Genomic DNA, 22,595 nt, shown 5'->3' on the forward strand with positions numbered 1-22,595 from the left:
TACATAAGCAAATCTAGACTTTCTCTATTCAGTCACTCCGCTCTCTAAAAGTTAAAGTTATACCTACCATGTTATAATCACAATATTTTCACAATATATACAAATTGATACATTTTAAAATACATAATATAATATGTAATTAATTATTAATGGTAACACTTCGATGATTTTTTTGATTGTCACGAAAAATGGTGGTGAAAATGATAATGTTTAATAGCAAATAAAACTGAACAATATTCAAAATAAATAAAAAAAACTTTTACATGATTATTATTTTTAATTTATTTTTAAATCTATACAATACCTATGTAATTATCCAAATGCGTTTTCAGAAAATAGTTTTTATGTTAATTAATTTTTTTTCTTTTATCGTATATATTCCGTTTTGTATTTTTTTAATATTTTGACGTACTTAGTAGGAATATCAATAATTAATATAGTATAATATTTCAAGAGGCCCACCATGCCATGCTTAACAATATTCAGCATTATTCATTAACGTTGCATAGCAATATAGAATTTTACAAACTGTCCACGGTCCACGATAGAGAAATATTTGAATCGTTTATATAAAAAGACATTGACAATTTTGAATTCAAAGAAAAAACATCGAATATTAATCGGATTTCAATTCAATAAAATTGTTATTATAACAAATAAAACATTGAAAAAACAAAACATCTACAACATATTTTTGCACTAAGTAAACATTCATTATTGAAATCAAAGACGGAACAGAAATCATGTAACATATTGTCGAACAAAACTAGATCTCGAAAACACAACATTTATGTAACAATGGATGCGATTTACACATGAAAAAAGATAAATGATTCAAAAACGATCAAAGGGTAAAATAGAAATGTCATTATTGTCACACCAAGTAGTAAAGCGGGGGAAGATTCGAAACGGTGGTCACAGAAAGATTTCACCTTTCGGTTGCGGTGACTTGGTGATTCAAGGTAGACCAGACAAAAAGATGCATTATCAAAATAGGTGCTCGGATAACACAAACAAATAAAGCTGTTCTGTGATGTGTGATTGCATAAAAAGCAAATAGTAAAAGTTAAGCAAAGTGACTTGCTATTATATTTTATAAATAAGTATTATGATGTAGTGTAGACATCTTTCTAATTTTTATGTGAGTTTAAAAAAATGTATCTGCGGTGAAATAATCAAATTTTTGTACTTTATATTGAAATGATTCAGTTCGTTATCTATCCACGTGTCGATCGGTTGTATCTAAATGCTTCTATAATCTATAAAGCTCTCATTCATTCGACTATTTGCAGTTGAAATTAGGAAGAACATGTAAGCAATCAATATGTTTAATTGTTTAAAAGCTGTTATGTAGCTTAAGGCTACCTAAAACCTAATGCAGCTATAGGTACCCATCTCAGAGGTATTCATTACACATAGATTTACATTTTGCTATTTCTCTGATTATCTATTATCATATCCAAGAAAAAGTGTATTTCTTTAATATTTTGTGTAATCGTGTCAATTAAACTTCAGATTTTATTCAGAAAAGGTAATAAATAGAAAACGGAAGGTATTCATTTCATCAAGTTGCCATTCTTGTACAGAACAAAGACACAATAGGACTATTTGATCTTTAAATCAATTGTCTCAAACCATACAGGTAGACAGTAAAGCAGTCAAGTATAATTCCTATGTAAAACTTGTAGTTATTTAAATATTACATTATAATTACATTAATCCGGCATCTTAGATGACCGGCACATCCAGTAACCCGCAATATCTAAAGACATTTTTGTTTTGTGTAAATTACAAAAGAGAGTTTTTAAACAATGATAAAGTATGACAAAATAATCGTCAATAAGATATTACTTTGCTAAACAATAGAAAAACATTATGTTTTCTATCGGGTTTTATACAGCAGCAAATTAGTGAGATTCTACTATGCTTATTTTGTAATTGTTGGTTTCTTGTAGTTTATAATATTTGCATTACGGCCAAAGGAAAGATATCATTACTATTAATCCTATATATCAAAACTGATATTGTCATTTTTTGATTTGATTTATTCACGTAAGTGACTCTCTTGGTTAAAATTCGTGCTTGAAGGACATTACGCACGGAGTTTCATATTGCATCGGTCGTTACATTGGGAATTTTACATGACAGCTTTCCGATCAAACCTTTGAAAGACATTGAAAAAAAAACCAAGGACTTGGTGAAAAATTTTGAGAAAAGAATTAGTATAAAGATGCACAAAATTTTGAAATTTTCATATCATTTAAAAAAAACTAATTTTTGTATTTAGAGACACACACAATAGTTTGAATAAAATAGAAGTATTGTAGGAAGTGTTGTATGCTGACAATCTAATATCTGTAGGATGTTAGTAGGCGGCCGCCATTTTGAACATTCACACTTTTGTTACATGAAATGCACTTAGGTAGCACTCAAAACTTACCCTATTAAGTACCATTGCCCAACGCTGTCCCAGGTTGGAAAGCGTTTATAATTAATTTGTAGCCACAATATTGACGACTTAATATTTTAGTTTGGGTGATAGTTCACTATCGCCTGCCTTAAAATAGTTCTTACATTAACAGAGCTAGTCTCGTAATATGTTGTATCAATCAAATCAAATCAAACACAAGGATCATCTGCAGTCCGGTCACATGACAATAAATGTTCATTGTATTTCACAGAGTAGAATAGTGTCAGTAGTATTCAGTTTCAGTTTCAGTTTCAGTATCGAAACTACCATTTTCTTGTAAATAATAGTTTAGCAAAATAGTATCATAAATGTGAAATAAAGAAGTGGAAGAAAATTATTATGTTCCTATTCTTTGTGAACTATTTTCTATATAGAGTAAATGAAAAGAAGATTTGGTTCATGCATAATGATAGTCGATCGGTAGAATAGCTACCTACTTTATCTCTTAGGTCATAGGAAAAGAAATAAGACTATTTTTTTGCAGTTCTGTGATGAATCTTCAGAAGATAGAGATTGATTGTATCATAAAAGTAAAGAGGAAGAGCTAAATAGAAGGTGACGAAAGATAGTTATTTTGTGAAGAGAAATGAAATATTACTTTGATAGTAAATAATAATAAGAGTAGATATTCCTTATCCTTTTATATTAAATAGATCATGAGAATATTTTAGCATCTACTGGAGTTATAGTAAACAGTATTACCTCTTTGTTTTCATCTCTCCAAGGTTCGTAAGCATATGGAATAAGGGCACCGTTGCAGTCTAAAAATGACATGGTAAGAATTGAACCCTTCAACCTGAAAATGGGTCCACCTGTAAACATACAATATTTACAGTATTATATTATAATTATACCACAGGTATATATATTCTTAGCAAACGGGGAGATACAAAAATGGCTTCGATTTTACATAAGACAAATAGTGAAACCCCAATTTTACTTGCACAGAATTCACGTTTTCCTGTTATTTGCGTGTAGTTTCTACAGTTTTTTTCATTTTAGTACATTAAATTAATTTTATTTCTGATAATTTAAATTAAAAATTATACACGTCATTCAATTCAATGTACGGCAATCATTAAAATAAATTCCAGATGCATGTGTGAATTTCTATTTATATAGGTACATATGTCTGCAGTGCACAAGGCCATGGTTGAACAACACTTTTCTTCTTTGTTTTGATTGAATTTTATATAATTTAGGCTCTATCTCTATAAAAGAAGGTTTTTTTAACATCAGATAAGTACCCCATATCAACAAAATTTTAAATCAGTTGTCAAATAGCTTAGAAAGGCTTCTCATAGATGGCACACTTAACTCAATTTGAAGAAAAAAAGGTGGGTCTTTTCTATACTTATCGACTGCTAAAGTGATAAAGTGATAAATATTATCAAACTTAGGGTAGGTTTGTATCAAACTATTAGCACTTATTGTAACAATTACAATAAGTTGGTTGTAATTGTTGCAATAAGTGCTATATTTTAACAGCACCTCTCTTGGCTATGATAAAATTTAGAGCGAGATAGACAGTTTTGACTGTTTAGACGGCTAACTTATTGTAACAATTATAATACCTCAATACAAATATGTAATAAATACTATCACTTTAGCGGTCGATAGTCACCTTGTGTATAGAATAGACTCGCTGGTTCTTTAGTTGTAAGACACGTCTCAAGTACTATTGATTTAAATATCAGTATACAATTATATTTGACCAGTTATATTAACAATTGAATACTAACAAATTTATCTTCCCTGTAAAGCGTTTTATTGTGGAGAATGACACGGGACGTTTAATTAGAAATAATTGTCAGTATAGTTTCAAACCTAATATAGATACAACAACAGGCTGTGTATGTCGTACATCGGGCTCGGGAAGGTTGATCATGACTGTCAGCACGGAGCCCAAACTAGTTCCAATCCAAAGGGTTGGTAATAATGTTGACGGATCTAGAGGAAAGATACAACGTGAATTATTATAGACATAGATACCTATTACATGATATATATATATATTACATTTCATGATATTTTGACATATAAATACAATTTTATTATTTATTTAACACTCATGCATTGAAATGTCATTATATTCTCTTACTTTTAATAAATTGTTACTGCCAAAAGTTGGTAAGTCTTGAAGTCATGTTATGGTGTAATTGCAATTCGAAAGTTTAACATGCCCTGTATAAAATCAGGCATAATGCTAATTTCTTTGTGCTTTATGTATGTATATTATGTTCTATACATTGGATGGCCTTAAATTTTTTTTCTAGCATAGGTACCTATATTTATTTATATATTATAGACACATAATACATTGTTAACACTATATACCTAAATTATCAACTTACTACCTTTTGACAGCAACACCATGACATGTTACTGCAAGAAGTTGGTAAGTCTTGAAACCACGTTATGGAGTAATGATAATTTGAAATGTGCTCTAAAATCAGGCAAAATACTAATTTTTCGCGCTTTGTGTGCATGAAGATCCTGATTTTTTTTTGACAAATAAACCGTTGTTATCTCTAAATACCTAAATTATCAACTTACCAACTTTTCGCAGCAACATCACGAAATAGATTAATACTTCGCGTTAATGGTCAATATACCTTTCTGGAAAGTTGGTCGTAAAGTAATGCTTTATGAGGTTGTAAATAAAATATAAACAATTAGGAAAATCGAATAACGAAATCAAATGTCCTTAATGCCATTTAAATGAATTAATATAAATGATTTTTACAAACAGAGCTGGATTTGATATTTTATGAATATACATACAATGGAAAAGTACTAAAATATTAAAAAAGTAAAAACGGAGGTAACTGACATTGAAACTAATAGCCTTGTATAATGAATCATTTATTTCCATAGGTTTTCATGACTTGTTATTGTCTTGCATCCAGTCTACATATTTAAATTTCCAATTGTTTCCCGCCCTATTTTGCTATCCACATTTAGACATATTATGATATTTTAAAGGGTACAAAATTTTTTCTCGATTGAAAAAAAAAATATTGAGTGTGTATTGAAAAAATTGGGGCATAAATCAAAATTGCACCTTAATTTATATCCATTAATAAGTGGCCGTATAGTGAGTTATAAAGTTATATAATAGAGTTATTGTAGTATATCGTCGCTTAAGAAACAACACCGCGGAAGTCGATTAATTAAAATTTTCAGGGGCAAACAAAAACCGTCTCAAAAAATTGAAAATTGATACCTTTTAACTTATTTTTTTGTGTTTAGTTAAAAAAAAACATTTTTTAACTAAACACAAAAAAAAATAAGTTAAAAGGTATCAATTTTCAATTTTTTGAGACGGTTTTTGTTTGCCCCTGAAAATTTTAATTAATTGACTTCCGCGGTGTTGTTTCTTAAGTGACGATATTAAGATTTAAATATTTGCTTTGTGTATTATTGGATGAATAAATATACCTGTGTACGAAAAAGCAAAGGGAGATAAGTCTATAAATGAGTTGAATGTACCTAATATTTGAATTAACTATAATGTATATATGGGTAAAAGAGAAAAGGGGCGGGTTTAATTAATGCCTATGGATTAGTAAAATTCACACAAAAATTCATATTATACAAATACACTCCCATGAAAAGTAGTGATTTCAGACTTATCTCCCTTTTCTTTTTGTATAACAAAATGTTTCTTTGACCCCGGTTTATTAGACTCTGCAATGTATGTTATAAATTAAAAAAAGCGTACCTGATTTTTTTGTATAACTATCGGCGAAGGCTAAACATTGAACGGCCTCCGTAGAAATATTCTCTAGGCTGGACATGCTGCTCGAGCGGGATCTTGAAAACGAGCTATCCAATTTATCTACCCGGCCAGTAGATGGAATTGAAAATAAAAAACATAGATTATTTTATAAGTTCACAACATGTCAAAAGAGGATATGTACAAGCAACATGTAACATTGGCTATTATGTATAACACCAAGGGAGTATTAACATCCGAGTTGGATTATTTTTACATGAGGAGAACTTCGAGAGATTATTTAATTAATTTACATGTACCTCTCTGTGATAATATTTGTAATTCAGTTTTGCCAAGTAAAATTAAGTTGTTTGTATATAATATAGTGTATAGCTGCAACTAGGTTACTGGCAAATATAGATATGTTGTCCCTTTTTTATTCCGATAGAAAATTAAATAATAGCCACAAACTGAAAACTGGTCTTAATCAAGCGAACATCAAGGCACAAAAGGTAATGCGAAAAAACACAGTGTTCTGTTCTGTGAGTTTAATTTTACATAATATATTATAGAAGAGTAAATTAGAAAAAAAGGAAAGAAAAGTGGTCACTACAATTTTTTTTATGCAGTAAAATTAGCCCTTGTTAGGTTGGACGGCCCGACAGGCCTAATGGATGGTTGAACTGACTAGAATAGCTCTTCTTTTTCGGTACATGTTTCAGGATATTTCCAGTGGATGTAGTATGTAATTATTGATTAATGATTCACATCCACATAGACATGTAGTCTACAAAGTCGAACTGGAAGAGTTTGCCAGCGACCAGTTAAAAATTAACTTGTATGGTAGTCTGGAGTAGTTAACTCCGGATGTTTGAAGTGTATGTGCCTATCCTTTATGGAGACATTCCATCTTGTCTGCCAGGTTTTAATCTACCACCGTTTGATGGATACTTTGCTTTCTCATGTAAAGTTTCTCGTCATCCGAATGCAGAGGCTGTTCCAATAGCCAGTGAGATTTTGTTAAATGTATAGGTTTATTGCGTTAGCATATCTGTATTTGCTAGAGATCTAGCTGAAGCGTTGGCACTATACAATGTTTAAAATGTCGAAAAGGAGAATAATTTATAAAGGTTCTCTCAAATAATATAAACCAACTTGTCACATGCATATTAAGTATTCATGATTATATTTATAAACTATTGGTTGGTATTTAGCAAGCTGTTGATATATTATTATGAATATTGTGCGTGTGATATATTTTGAACATCGGAATAAATTATGACTAAACGTGAGGAATTGGATATTGTGTTTGAAAAATCGTGACAAAAAGACAAAAATTGCAGCTAGTCTTTGCTAGTTTCCTGAATCATAGTTTCAGTTTCATTCATGTAGTATATCTATGATTAGAAAAAAAACAATCCAACAAAAAATGTGAACATTTCAGTCTGTGTCTCGTTATGACTGTTTATGCATATATATATCGTCACCTCAATACTAGAACTAGATAACTTGGTTTTTACTGTTTTTGAGATAACTATTGAATATGATTCTACATTTCCTTTTCTACATGATAAAACTTTGTAAATCAGAAGTTAATAGGAACTGTATTAATTTTGTGTTTGAAAATATTAGATAACTTTAAAACCATAAATGCAATTAATAAATAAAATAATATATCTACAATATTTATTCATACAATTGAACATTATTTAATTGTTCCCAATTAGACGAGCACAATTTTCCATTTTTATTTTAAATAATAATTTTAGCCTATATTTATGTTAATCAAGTAAAGTTTGAATTTCATTTTCCAAACAATTACCAAATCAGAGTTATTTAGTTATAGTATTGAGGTGACGATATCTATATAAATATAAACAATAATAAAATCTTAACCTCAAACAAATCCGAGTAAAATGTGGCCAAAAATAAAGTATTTATATAATATATTTATCTGTTCTGAACACAGCAGCGTAATAAGACAAGAACTGCTAAATATTGCGACAAATAAAAAGAAGTCCCCGGCCAAGTATTTATTGCAGGAAGGGATTAGAGATTGACAAATTTGTACGTAAGTACACTACAATACGCCATGAGACCCAAAAACAGTAATATGGTAGTAAAAGTGAAACAATCACAACACCCACACTTTGAGAAAATCACAGAAATACCTGTGACCTTTTGAATTGAACCTCTGGATGATAAGCCCAGAGTAAAATGTATACAGGAAATCCAGGGCAGAGTAGTGGAACGTGACTTGCATACTTCACATTCCGTTCTCTGTATACATTTTTATGTTACGCTTGCGGTAATCCAAATATCCAAACTATTCCTACAACTAACACCTGGCCTGTGATTTATTCCAATATTTAGTGCTTGTTGTCTGTGAATGGCCCAAAAAGGGTAGGGTCTAGTATGAAATACTAGAAAGAAATTATTAAATAATACGCATGTTTAAATTAGTATTTATTATAAACGTAATAATCTTTTGGTTAGTTTTATTAATTCGTCGAACCGTCCTTACAAAATATTGCATTTGGGGTTATCATTTTTTCAACCGAAACCATTGGATAAAATACTGTTAAATTCACCACATAAAAGGTTTGTCCGACAACTCGGTTTTTGGCCACGGAAGTATATTATTACTCAATCTAAAATATTAGACAGAGCAAATCATAATATGTGAGTCGCTATTAAACCAATCAGTCATAAAAAATGTGATATTATTCCTTACTTAAGTGGTGTATTAACCCAATATGCCAGAATAAACAAAATATATTTCACAGTTTAATATATAAGAATACATCTGATGTAACTGTGACACTATATTATAATTATGAAATAGTATTAGTACAAAATATTAATAAATTAGGTTTAATTAGTCTAGCTGCAATTTTTTAATATATACTAAATAGGGTTAAGTAGTAATAGTAATTATTAAGCTATCTCTTATGATAATTAAAAATGTTAAGAGTATGTACCTAGCATTAAAAATTGTATTTAAATAAATTGGTCAGTGGTACTTAACTGGACATAAGTATGGGGTAATTAAATGTGTTATCGTAAAATGGAAAAAGCACTTTCTATCTCAGATATTGTCGTAAGACGTTAAAAATTAATGCGGCAGTAACGGACATTCTTTGTAGATGAGATATCTAATATTGAAATGTTAATTATCTCAAAAAGTAAATCGACAACGCCCACATGAGGAATCTATAAGAGATGGTTTCAAATTGATTGATAACATCGAGATAATGAGATTAAATCTAAGTTTGAAGCACTAGAGAATTTATATTGGTCCACTAGTTTTGATTTATAACTTGACAAACAGAAACGGACAGAATAGCAACCACTCTTATTTTAGCATAGATTTGTAAATTTTATTACTGACCATGTCCGATCGTTATAATATTATATAGTCCTTTACAGAGTGAAGGTTTGTATTAACAGATTTCTGTTTTTACGAGAAATGGATGTTAGCCACTTGCTCAACCTATTAGGTACATACTCTGACTCACACACATATTGAAAAACAATATGTGTATTTGCCAGACCCAGGATTCAAACCTACGACCCACGATGTTATAGGCTGATGTGGGCGTTTATCAAATTTTATTAACCTTATATTAATTATTATAGATGTAGTAATAAAAAGCTGAACTATTCAATGTGTCCATTTGAATTAAAGCCAATTCCAAGAATCTATAACGCTAAACTTACTATTTTATTTTATTATAAGGGACGAATTGTCCAAGGACTGTGTCGATCAGTGTCAATAGTTACCACGTTTTTAATCAATCTATGCTGTGGAGATGCGTATATTCTCCATGATAATATTTTTATGACATTTCAAGCGATAGAATGTGCTTTTTTCATTAGTTATTATTCAATAGGTAATATATTTCTTAAAATAGACAATAATAATTAATATTCTATGCAAAAAGCAGGCATGGAAAAGCAGTAATGAATGGTTGATTACAAATTGCGGAATATTTTAATATGAGTCGATTACTATTTTGAGTGCTTTTAAAAGTAAGTACTTATATTCTTTTTGAAATCATTTTATAACGTAATCAATTATATCATTGAGAGCTTACGATACACGGATTAACGGAAACAGATCAACGATTCAGGATTACTTTGAATTGTTTAATGAGCATACGTCTTATTAAAAAAATGTACTATTTTCGTATGGTCATTTTTTGAGATAAATTTTGACAAAATAATTTAATAAAATATGAAAAAGATGTAAACAGGTAGTGATTTTTTCAATAATGTATGTCAAAAGTGTGCAATATTAATTTTGGCAAATGTATAGTCGTTTTTCGTTAAGACAAAAGCGCTGGTAGAAAGCTGCTGTTGAAGAGGTCAAAGCTTGGTTTCCGCAGAGGCGTTATTGAAGAAGCTAAGAAGAAATAGGACAATAAAAGCGAGTGATATATTGCCATAAATATGTTAAGTTTTTGACAGACGTTTTCATACATTATTGAATAAATCATTTAAGTTTTTGTTGTTAAAATCGGAAGAAATTCTAAAAGTGGTCATAGTAAGTTTAGTATAATAATATGAAAAGAGTAATAATTAGAAAAGCGTTTTATGCAAACAAGAATTTGCATGCAGTATTATTCAAAAGAAGTAACAATAGTGTGCAGAATATTATTTTTAAAATAACACGTATTACATAAAAAAACCTGTAAGCACAGATACTAAGAATAAATCTATGGAGTATAGAAATTGATAACTTGGTCAAATACAAAATTAAAAAAGTATACCATCTTTTTTTAAACTATCAAAAATTAAATTAGGTTTACAAAATTGTGTTTAATTTTTTTTTTTTTTTTTAAATTTATTTAATATGTATATTTAAGAAAATTTTATATAAAAGGACACAAGCTAAAAAAGTATTTGATGAAAGTAGGTTCATTTATTATGTCGTAATTTATAAATTGTATGTAAGTAAGTATTTAAAAAGAATATACATCTATTGTTAAATAGTATTTTATGGAATAATTCAGTAAATCTACTGGTAATTAGTAATATAAATATCATTATAACATTCACTAAGTAATTTTTTTTTTGATGTTGAAAATATATCCTACATTCATACAATATATCAATTCTAGATGTGTCTTGATTATGTCTAATAATTTTTTATTCAGTATAGTATTTTGTTTTTATAAACTGAATCAAATTATAAAAAAAATAAATAGGTAAGCAAATATAAACTATGGTAATATTATTATTATAATATTATGTTTAGACATAAAATACAACAGAAATTTTGGAAGAGCATCTTATAAGGTACGGTTATTGAAATGTTAAACAACACACACATACATGAGTCAGAGTAATTTAGAGTTTGGCTTTTAAAGAGACTTTATTCGGAAAAAAAGGTTTTCAATAGGAGTTTTGGATAGTACGTCACCCTTCGAAAGAACTAAATCATGCTTCAATAAACAAAAATTAATCTGATTAAATTGTTCAAACAATAATAATAATAAATTTGTGCATGGAAAACTCTGTGATTGTAAATAATAACGATATTAAAAATAAAAGAAATCATAAAATAAAAAATATATTTAATAGGTACAAAATTGTCGAACTTTACTCATTTATAAAATATATCTACAGTGAGTGGAAAGAAAATTCACTACGACAGCGTGTGGTATTCAAATAGGCTACGGAAAGAAGTGAAAGTTTACATTGTAAGTGTTTTATATTTTAATTTTAAAATATCACGAATAGAGCGCATTATTAATGTTTCAGAAACAATATTATTTAGTTTTATTTGAGTCGGCAACACGTGTAAGCGTGTATCATAATACTTTAAACAACTGACATACTTTTATAACAAGTTTGTTGCTAGGTTACATTGGATTAATTAAAGTGAGGTTATATTATTTAATAATTATTGCCATATTTACAGTGCCTAGCTGTTAGATAATAGGATTGACAAATAACTATACATTAAAATAATGTGATTTTTTTGTGCAATTGCAATCTTAATACAGCATACTTAATGCACATATTTTTGAAACCAAGTGTAATAATATTATAAAAAATAAAGTGATAAAAAATTTAATTTAATTACCATTTTTTCTCCTAAGCGCAGCATATTAGAGATCTCCAATGATTGGAGATTATTATAACACATTTTTTTTAACGAGGAATGGTTTTTAGCTGGATAAAATACGTATTAAAAAAACATGTATTTTTTTTCAATTCTGTAACCCAAGGCAGCCAAAGTGGGTAGGTAGGAATAAGTTTAATTAGTCAATGGTTTTTTTTATGTTGACATAACATGGATGCTCTGTAGAATGAGAGTTATAGTTAGATCTTATAGTCCGACAGCAAGAATTCTATAATTTATTGGCTGAGTCTGAGAACTTTTTTCAAAATGTACATTTATAAGACATAATGATTCCCATCAAAATCTATACTAATTAATTAAATAAACAAGTTAAGTATAGGTACAGGTAACCCTTGTTCATCGCGATCGATTTTTAACTATATTTTTTTGCCTCGTACTCGTTTTGACATGTGCCACATAGTAGGAATTTTTATAATGAGTGGAATCACGCGCATTGTATCTTTCTCGCTCGCTCACCGATAATAAAGTAAACCAATAAGTCAAGCGGGGTAAAATAGATTCATTTTTGTAATGCGGAACAAAATGTTAATTTTACAGTTTGTTAATTAAATGTTATCATATTCATATACACATACAATTGGTTTCAACAATACATGTTAGTATTGCTTGTTAAGAACAAAGTTTTATATTATATAATGTCACTCTCTTCATGTGGAAACAATAAGGATTTGAAATGATATATTTATAACATGTATATAATTGATGTAATATAATAATGCAATAACGTCATTATCTTTTAGTATTTACTAATTTGTTATATGTCTACAGCTTGTAAAGTATGAAGCAAAGATTGAGTTAGAATATAAGAGAAGAAATTGAGTTGTACCTGAAATATTAAAGTATTGTTTTCATAGAAAATATTGAAGTCCTACAGAGAGGGCTCAAATTTAAATCATTATCAAAAGTTTTATATTTACTGCTATTCCTTCCCAGCTTTTGAACAGCGTTAAGATTTTTATGGATACATAAAAGAACAACATTTTAAAATTATTATATAACGTTTGGAAAACGACAACAGAAAAATCAAAATAAACAACGGTTCCATCTATTGGGTAATAATAATAATCTACGCAAATCGGAAATTATATTTAGCAATTTACCTATTATATGATTCCGGTCTGAAAATTTAACCAAAGAAAAGAATATAAATTCTTTTTTGTAAAATAATAAGAAATAATTAAAAAAATTCATAACCATAACATTACTGAATGAAATTCGAGAAATAATATGATATCGCAAATAAAAAGTCAGCTTTAAAAAGACTATCAATTAATAAACTATAACTTTTGTAAACAAAAATATTTTGCATCAATAAAAGTTTATTATTTTTAACGTTAATTGTCAAGGTATAATCATTATAAATTATTATTATATAAAAAATTCACATAAAGATCTACTATGTATGTACTATGAATAAAATTAGAAGTAATAGATTGCCTTGTGAAATAAAAGGAAGAGTTAAAAGATTATTTTTATATCAATACTTATTATTAAGCAAAATGTTATGACAATGAAATCGGACCAAAAATTGTCGGTAAATTGCAAATGCAAAATATTTTTGTTTGCATTATTAATGTACAAGAATTTAATTAAGCAATTTTTAAAGTATAATTTTATTACTAAAAAAATAATTCTCTATAAATAATTAATGATAGAAAATAAAAAAAGTTCTACAAAATAATGATCTGCTACGAATTACGAATTATTATGAATTACATAGATGAAAATTTTAACTCACGGCTGAGTCGCAGACTATTGAGTTAACATTAATCGCATGTAACGATAGGATATAATACATATCAGTAGTTAGACGGAGATAATTCTTTAGGAACATAAATTTAATAATTTAAACTTTTGACTGAAGTCATAACTTTTATAAAAGAAACAAATTTCAAGTAAAGTAGTAATACATAAATAGATGTTAAAATCTTCCAATGAAAGTTAACAATTTATGTTTTATTTAATCATTTTTATAATATTGTTATAAATGATATTATATACCTCGATGACATTTACAAATATATGAAGTTTCTTTAATAATTAACAAAGTTTACAACGTTTTATAGTTTTTACTGAAAATAATATGTTATTATGGCCCAATATAAGACAATGATCTATCTGTCTTATTAAAAATATATTTTTTAATTAATGCTAGTGGAAAACAAGTTGAATAAAGGGTTAATCACACATTTCTGAATAATGATCTTATGTAGGTACATTTAGTATTAAATTTTACCTCTGCATGACAAATAAGGACAAATTACAAGAATTAGTATCTAATTGAGTCTGTGTAATTCTTACGTTGAAATGAGAAATGACTGCTTACTAATTTGACTCGGTATTATTTTTTCCAATGAATAATTGACAAATAAAATTAAAGAAAAACTCAAATTAGAAAATCAAATTCAATTGAGCGAATGCAGAGATTGAAACGAAAAAAAAATGAATCCCGTTCTAATGAAAATGAGAAAATAAAAATCATAACAGCGGACGCGTAACGAGTGCGCGTGGCCATCATCGTAATAATTTTGAATCTGACAAATTTGCATATAGAAGTACCTATTGAAAGTGAGACCAGAAAGTCATATAACTCTTATGTTAGACAAAAAATGTATGAGAGAAGTTGAGGAATTGTGCCCACTTTCAGTGATTTTAATCTTGGTATTAAATATATTATTGTAAATAATGTAATGTCGTAAATTCTGGAATACATTCTATGTGTATTGATTATTTAGTGGTTTTGTATTGTGTAATACATCCTGGATGATAATAATAATATGTTTCTTTATCCAAAATAATCTATTTAAAATAATGTATTATGATTGAAATCATTCTTAAAAGTATATACAAATATTGCCATCTGTCACTAATGCAGTAAAACACGATTACTTAATTATTGTTATTTATTAGTCAACTTTGTCCTAAGGGGTTTGGAACTAAAATGACCATTATAAGAAAGCTTCAAACTGCCAAATGATTGAGTGATATCAATTTACAATATGGATCTTGGCCACCTCCCGAAGAGGTTTAATGGGTATTAGCCAGTAACTCAACTGATTGGGTCAATGCTTTGGATCCAAATACACATAAAAAACATAACATTTGAATTTTCCAAATGCGAAATTCTGCGGCACTCTACCACTCATCTAACAACGCAGTTTTATTTGTCACCCAAATGTTTTGTACATATAGAAGGTATTGCAGATTCAACGACAATATGGCATTATAAATTACCACCATTGTGAAGTTTCACTGTGGCAACAGTTACGAAAGTGTCCGAGGCGCACACGTGACGCTTCCGCAATCGTAACGCAAAAAAGAACACTACGTATGACTTAGGCGACTGTACTACCAAAACTGCAATACTGTCTGGTGACTAGCAGCGTGTGGTGTGTGGAGTTAGTCGGCGGGAGTCGCGCGGCGTTGGCGTCCTCGCTGTAGGACGCCGTGGAGAGACACTTCTGCAGTTTGCGGGTACCTTGCGAGCGAGAGCGCCGCACCGGCTCCCCCGCGCTTCCCGCTGGACCCCCCGCCGCGCACGATCGTCGGGTCTCCGCCCGCGACGGCCCCGACCCGCCCGCAGACGCGCTCGCGCCGCTCGCCCAGCCGCCTCCGCCGCACACCCCGTTCATCTGCGCATACCGCACACCACCTCTTATCAGGCCCGCAATAACTAACCCTCGGCCGGCGACGTCCCGCTCTTCTCAGGCGGACGCTTCCTCCGCCATGGGAGGAAATGCTCCCTGATCAAAGAGTTTCGAGTAATAAAGAGGGGGCCTATCGAACTCGTTACAAAACTTAATGATGCGATTGACATGTGACATACATTATTTGTAATTAAAATGCAAAAGTTATTTGCAATTTTACGAATTCATGGATCATTTAATAAAATATTCCGTTTAGGCTTGTAACATCAAGGTTAAATAAATCTCTAAAGGTTCCACTGTCTTCGTCCCAGACAGATACTTCAAGGATCGGCAGCTTTTAAAAAGCTTTCTGTATTCTGATAATATAATGCCTATTGATTCCTTAAACCTGCTAGCGACAGTATACAAATGCTATCAAATGCTATCAAATGGATAGATCGTTGTCATAGAGTTAATTTGTCTTTGATACAGCTGGTGTATGAAAACGAATATATTTTGGAATAAACTGAAGTTCATGTAATGTAATATAGCATTGTTCTAAAACTAATTATGACAAACAAACATAATATATAGATTTATTATAATTATAAACATTTCCTAGATTCTGTAGGAATTATATTAAGGTAACATTTTGTAAACTTTATACAATATTAAGTGACCTGTTATTATAATAATATTACACATACTTAAACAATAACAATACATTGTAATATTATGTCAATTTGTTGTAACCAAATTAATATATAGATACAAAGTAATTAACAAAAAAATAACACATTGCAACAGAACAAAGTCATATACATAGATCATTTCCAAATTGTGTTACAGTAAATTTAATTTATTTAATTGCTTCAGATGGGTAGGTAAATAAATACCTACAATAATTTTATATTAATAAATAAGAGGCCTTAAGGTGTATATAAGACAATTAAAGGAAAGAGAAGTTTGGAATAAGATGTATTTTAATGTGTAGAAATAAAATTATTATTAGTAGACAATAATTATTGCACCTGCTCACTTAATTATTGCAAGCATTAACCATATACCTATGTAATATGTATATTATTAATGTTACATATCTATTATTATTAATAATATTTATAATTTGATTTGAAGGACTGTCACTCATTGGTTGAAGAAACGTGTTTAAATAATGAGGTAAGGTTATACTTCTTTGATAGTTTTTTTTTTTTTTTAAATAAGACAATACATTTTCAACTGATAACAAAATCGTAACGTTAATGCGGAACTAGCCTCAATTAAATGCAATTATAATAAAAAATTAGACATTTTGTAATGATCTTACATGGATGTTTTTAGATGGCTTTATCTGCATTAAGATCAATGTAATACACATATTTATCGTATTAAAAATACTTTGAATTAATGTTTCTAACTAGGTAGTGATTGTCAATTTACGAAAAATTTAAAATAAGATAGTTATTTTTAGAAATAATGAAAAAAAGTAAGGGCTCTTTTACACAGGATTAGTACTTGTCACTCCCACTAATACTGACATGTGGTAACAGGCCGAATACTAATATTTATTACTAATTCTGCCTGCTTACACGTATCGGTATTAGTGCGATTACTAATGATAAGTACTAAACCTGTGTAAACAAGAATTAACTTGTGAATCTTGAACAATTGAAGGCTAATTTCTGCATTAAGGAAGCAAAATGTCTTATCTAATGAAACAGATATTAAAGTATTTATATAATCAGTGGAAGAAGTTCAAGGAATTGTGTTATTGAGTTCAATGTTGCTATTCTGTAAAATGTTATTCAATTAATAAATCTACCCAGATCCCAAGCACCACTATCCATACCTATACATTTTGATTCGATTGCCGTCTCGGACGCTATAGGCTCCAATATTGGACTACGTTGTCGGTGAGATCTACATAGCCGGCTTAAAGATATTCCTAGGGAAAATATATATTACAGTTTCTTAAAAGTATTAATAAAATTATTAAAAAAAATGTTTTATATTAGTATATAGTTAGTTATGTAATGATGAATGGAGTAAAAGGGTATGATAGCGACATTCAATGATCAATTGTTGTATTAATATGTCTTTATGTTTGTAATTTAATGACAATATTGTTAACTTGAAGTATGTATTAGATGAAAAATAAATTGTTAATGTTAAACATTTACGATTCCCCGTTGTTATTCTCAATTTAAATTGCATCTTCATAGTAATTAAGAGTTTAAATAATGTATTTGAATGTACCCCGATACCGGTATAGATGTAAGCAATAACTAAAGACGGCACATGATGCAAAATCGTCTACAGACATATCATTAATGGGTTGTGATAAGCTAAGACTTCTATGAAGCGTTCCTCTACAAGTGTGACTATGAATCAACTCCTCAAACGAACCATATCATATTACCCGTATGAAAAAATGTGAAAGACGTCAACTCTCCGGGTGGAAGTCTAAGGACATTGTTAAATATCTACCGTCTCAAAAGCAAATGTGGCTGAATGAAAAAAAAAATGCAAATTGTATTATGAGTTTAAAAAAAAGCTCAAAAAAAAAATTTGCGGCCTCTATAGGAACTCATATCTATAAGTGTAAAAAAAAAATTATATCTCTAAACGTAAACACACGTGACAAGTCAAATGCTTTAATTATTGATCAACACGATTTACCAAAAAGGTCAGCAAAAAGGTATTTAAGGCAGTTTTGGTCGTCATCCGACGATGATGAGTCCTTGAAATAAAAAAAACAAATAATAATGATAACAAATAATAACTAAATTATTTTTTTCAACTGTTAATCTTGAGGCCATTATAATAAAATAATGAAACAAAACTATATCTGTCACTATAATGTATTAGGTATATTATTTTACTTACACATTTTTATTAAGATAGATAATTAGTCTATGTAATAAAATGTAGAAGTAGAAATTCGTATATTTACATAATAGACCAATCTTTTCTTGGTGATAAATTCAGGATAATTTATCACTCGGTATATATGTGATGAATACCAAATGATAAAAATATTTCATGGCACATTCATTATTTTATTATGAATACTAATAATCAGCAAATTTCAAAATGATGCAACAAAAGTGGATACCTATTGCTTGCATTATCGAAAGACACTGTATTATCAAACATGGAAGCCGCATTGAGTATGACAACACACACTTAAAAATGTGAAAGCATTTTTTTATGATGTATGATTTAGTTTTCATGAAATTCGGACAACTCTAGTAAATGGCATAGTGGTTTTTGGGATACGATGAATTTCTAATTATGTTTTATTGAAATTATAAAAATACATATTCTATGTTATTAACTAATTATTTGACAATTATGGTATTAAAATATAATATATATATTACAAGAATGTGCATGCAACTTTTTATTAATCTTTACCAAATTTAACTTACTTTAAATGAATTCTAAAAAATAACTGACTCTTGTATTAAATTTTCGACATAATAATTCCTCAAGCAATATTTAATGAATTGAACTAATGACAATGTGTATGAACGACAGTCAATGTTCACAATATGAGATAATTAAATAATATTGTTGATTTAGAAAATAAACGTAAAACACCTGTAAAAATATTAATTACAAATTTGATAGTGATATTATATTATATTATATAAACCATTTGAATACCTTGCTAATAGCTTTCTATGGTGCATTATTTATAAACCCCATGTGTTTTCCGGTACATAAATTAAACCATAACCAATGTGGACAAATTATTTTATTTAATGGTACAATACAATCACAACACACATAAATCTCTCGAGAATAATATTGAACGTAGGATAGAAATACGTTAACCGCGAGGAACAAGGTAGGTATGGGTCTATCTTAAAGCGAGTGATGATAAAAGTATGAAGCATTAGGTTTAACAGGATGTCAGCTTCGCTTGGAGTCATGGTAATGCGAGCAAAACATTTAGCCACTACGCTGCAATGGAGTTCTGTGAATATTGCAATTCTCACAACGATAATAATAATAATAATATTATCCTGTTATACCCATGATATATATGACAATAAGTTATCAGATGAGTCAGATGAATGTTTTTATACATAAAATATATTATATACATACAATCTTGTAAATATATGCATTTGTTATTATTAAATTTGTGTAATTAATTTATTATGAAGTCTTTTTTAAGTAGTTTATGCATTAATAAGAAGGAATTTATGATTTTGTTAAACAATTAAAACATTTACATTGAGTTAATTAAAAATAAATCAAACAAACTAAAGCGTAATAATTATGGTTAATTCTAGTCGGTGCCTTTAAGCCAGAAATAAAGAAAACAACATAAAATACAAAATATATAAAGCAAATGGGTAAGGAATTGAGAAAACAGGTTTTTAAATGGGTTTGTGTACAAGTATCAACTGAATAATTCAATACAAACTATCGGCTATAATAATAAAGAGAAAAATATTAAATCTACAAATTTCAAACAGTTCTATGTCTAAAATAATTTCAAACTTATGTGTCTATTTTATATGTTATAGAAAAACCCAATGTTTACAGGTTGAATATAATTATCGTATTTCGTTCAACCTGTAATCATCAATACGAACGCTATGTAATTAAAAAAACAAGCTCAAAATCCCTACGGTTTCAGTTAAAATTGTTTCACTCAACTAAATTAATTGCTGTCTACAAAATATTAGGTAATCACAATATGTCATCGCTAAAGGTCATTCATATCTACGATGAGTCTACTGTGCAATTGAAATCCTTCCAGTTTTGTTAGAGGACTCGTTATGTATCTTATGTTAATGAAAAAAAGACTACCTAATGCGTAACTATATTAATAATATTAGAAACACTATTTCAAAATAATATTTACAGTGATAATAATTAAAATATAAAAATCAGACAGGCATAGTATCGAGATTGTTATTGGAAAAAAACGCTAATACCGATTGAAAAATCGTTAATGTTAAATTCAAAATGTCAACGTAGACTATTCAGAGTTAATACTTACTGAATCTCCTCATGATGTTGCCAGCGAAAGAAGGTTGAGGTTGATTGTTTGCATCTTTCTTCCGCAAGTCTTTGAGGGCGTTATCCTGCCGGCTGTATTTTATGTTGGGAACGGAGAGCAACCTTTGATCCCGTTTCTCGTTTGCGGAGACGGATTTGCTTTTCTTGTACTGACGCGGAGGAGGCATCGGTCTTCCGTCGTCGTCGAACAGTGGTAAATTGTCAGGCCGCGACATCTTCGCTCCTTCGGCCTCGCTGAAGACTACCTTACGGCACGTTTCTTCTTTACCTTCCACTTCTTTTTTGACAATGTCTTTTTCAGGCTTCCACCCGTACGTCTCTCTCAGCTCTTGGTGCATTCTATCGTACACATCTCCCTTCTTCAGCTCGTCACTCTCCGTGTTATCAGAAAAAACATCCGCCGCGAGGTCCTGAAGTTGATCGGTCGGAATTTCGGGATCATTCTTTTGCTCTTCGTTAGTGTCGCTCGCGTTGTGAGAATCGGGTGACACCGGAGATTCTCCGTCCGTATTGACCGGCGACAGAGCTGTTCCGTCGACACTATAAAACACACTCCCCTTTTTGAAACTTCCATCTTTAGGGATTTCTGAATCTTTTCTATCTTGCGATGCTGAAAATGTGTTTTTAAATTTTATATCAACTTTAGATAGTTGTCGTTTCAAATTGAATCCTTTCCATGTGGTAGATTTTCGTCTATTTTTTGCTGCTTCCATTTTAGACTTCTCTTCGGCTGTCAAATTTAAAGAGTCATTCGTTTCGGTCATGTCAGTTATCGGCAGGCTTCCGGCGTGAGTGGCCGTCTGCAGGGCCGGTTTGAAGATCGGTATGGCCGGGCTGGCTTCGTTTCTGGCGTTAGGCGTCAGTTGCAAGTAGGCCTCTTCGGCCGTTTCTATGTTTCCTTCGACATTACTCGGAGTGGCTTCTTGGGATACGTTCGTCGTCTGGGATCCGCTGGAGAAAGCGGCGTAGTCCGTTAAAACGGGCGAAGCGTGCGAAGAGTCGGTGTGTTCGGATATCCGGTCTTGAAGTTGAGCCTGGCACGTGACAGAGGAGGGCCAGAACGGTGCGGTGGCCGGATTCGGACATTGACGAGAAAGAAAAAGTGCAAGTCATGCGGGGTGGCGGGACGTTTCGAATTGCAGCGGGATTTCGATTCGGAACGGGGAAAGGAGAAAAGAAAACAAAAAAAAAAAGAAAAACAAAATGAGCTTTAATACGATGAATTTAGCAGCTTCTTTAAAAATAAATAATTTTAGTGAAAATGTTAAGTATAAGTACTGTGATTGTTTTAATTTTTCTGTGTTGTCTATGGATAGATCTACTGTAATATTTGCTAATAATTGCACTTTGCAGCAATATTTAAAAAATCATACTAGAAAACTTATTAATACTTCATTTTGTCAAAAAATTTAGCATTTATATACTGACAATTTATAAAATGCGTTTATTGTTTGGTATTCACGACATATATATAAATCGTTTTACAACAAATGTTTTGCTCAGATGGTGAACTTTATCATACACGATAAAAATAATGTGAGCGGAACATGAGGTGTTGTAAAACAATTTTTATTTGGAATGAATACTGAA

At 30.0% G+C, this 22,595-nt stretch overlaps 1 protein-coding gene across 2 annotated transcripts in view; it reads right to left on the reverse strand.

Annotated features, from left to right (window-relative positions):
* Positions 1-22,595, reverse strand: part of Tomosyn (syntaxin-binding protein tomosyn) — a 735,273-nt gene that overhangs the window by 17,374 nt on the left and 695,304 nt on the right. Inside the window, exons 16-20 of one of the 2 annotated variants that reach the window (XM_085942074.1) lie at positions 20,986-22,039; positions 17,815-17,910; positions 6,195-6,311; positions 4,298-4,420; positions 3,173-3,282 (exon numbers count right to left, since the gene is read on the reverse strand). In XM_085942074.1, coding sequence (XP_085798200.1) covers positions 3,173-3,282; positions 4,298-4,420; positions 6,195-6,311; positions 17,815-17,910; positions 20,986-22,039 — 1,500 coding nt within the window. The remainder of the gene's footprint in view (positions 1-3,172; positions 3,283-4,297; positions 4,421-6,194; positions 6,312-17,814; positions 17,911-20,985; positions 22,040-22,595) is intronic. The other variant, XM_085942075.1, reaches the window with a different exon arrangement.

The sequence above is a fragment of the Rhyacophila brunnea genome, unplaced genomic scaffold (genome assembly GCF_057557595.1).
Source record: "Rhyacophila brunnea isolate RB1 unplaced genomic scaffold, BYU_Rbru_1.0 scaffold_14, whole genome shotgun sequence".
Taxonomy (NCBI): domain Eukaryota; kingdom Metazoa; phylum Arthropoda; class Insecta; order Trichoptera; family Rhyacophilidae; genus Rhyacophila; species Rhyacophila brunnea.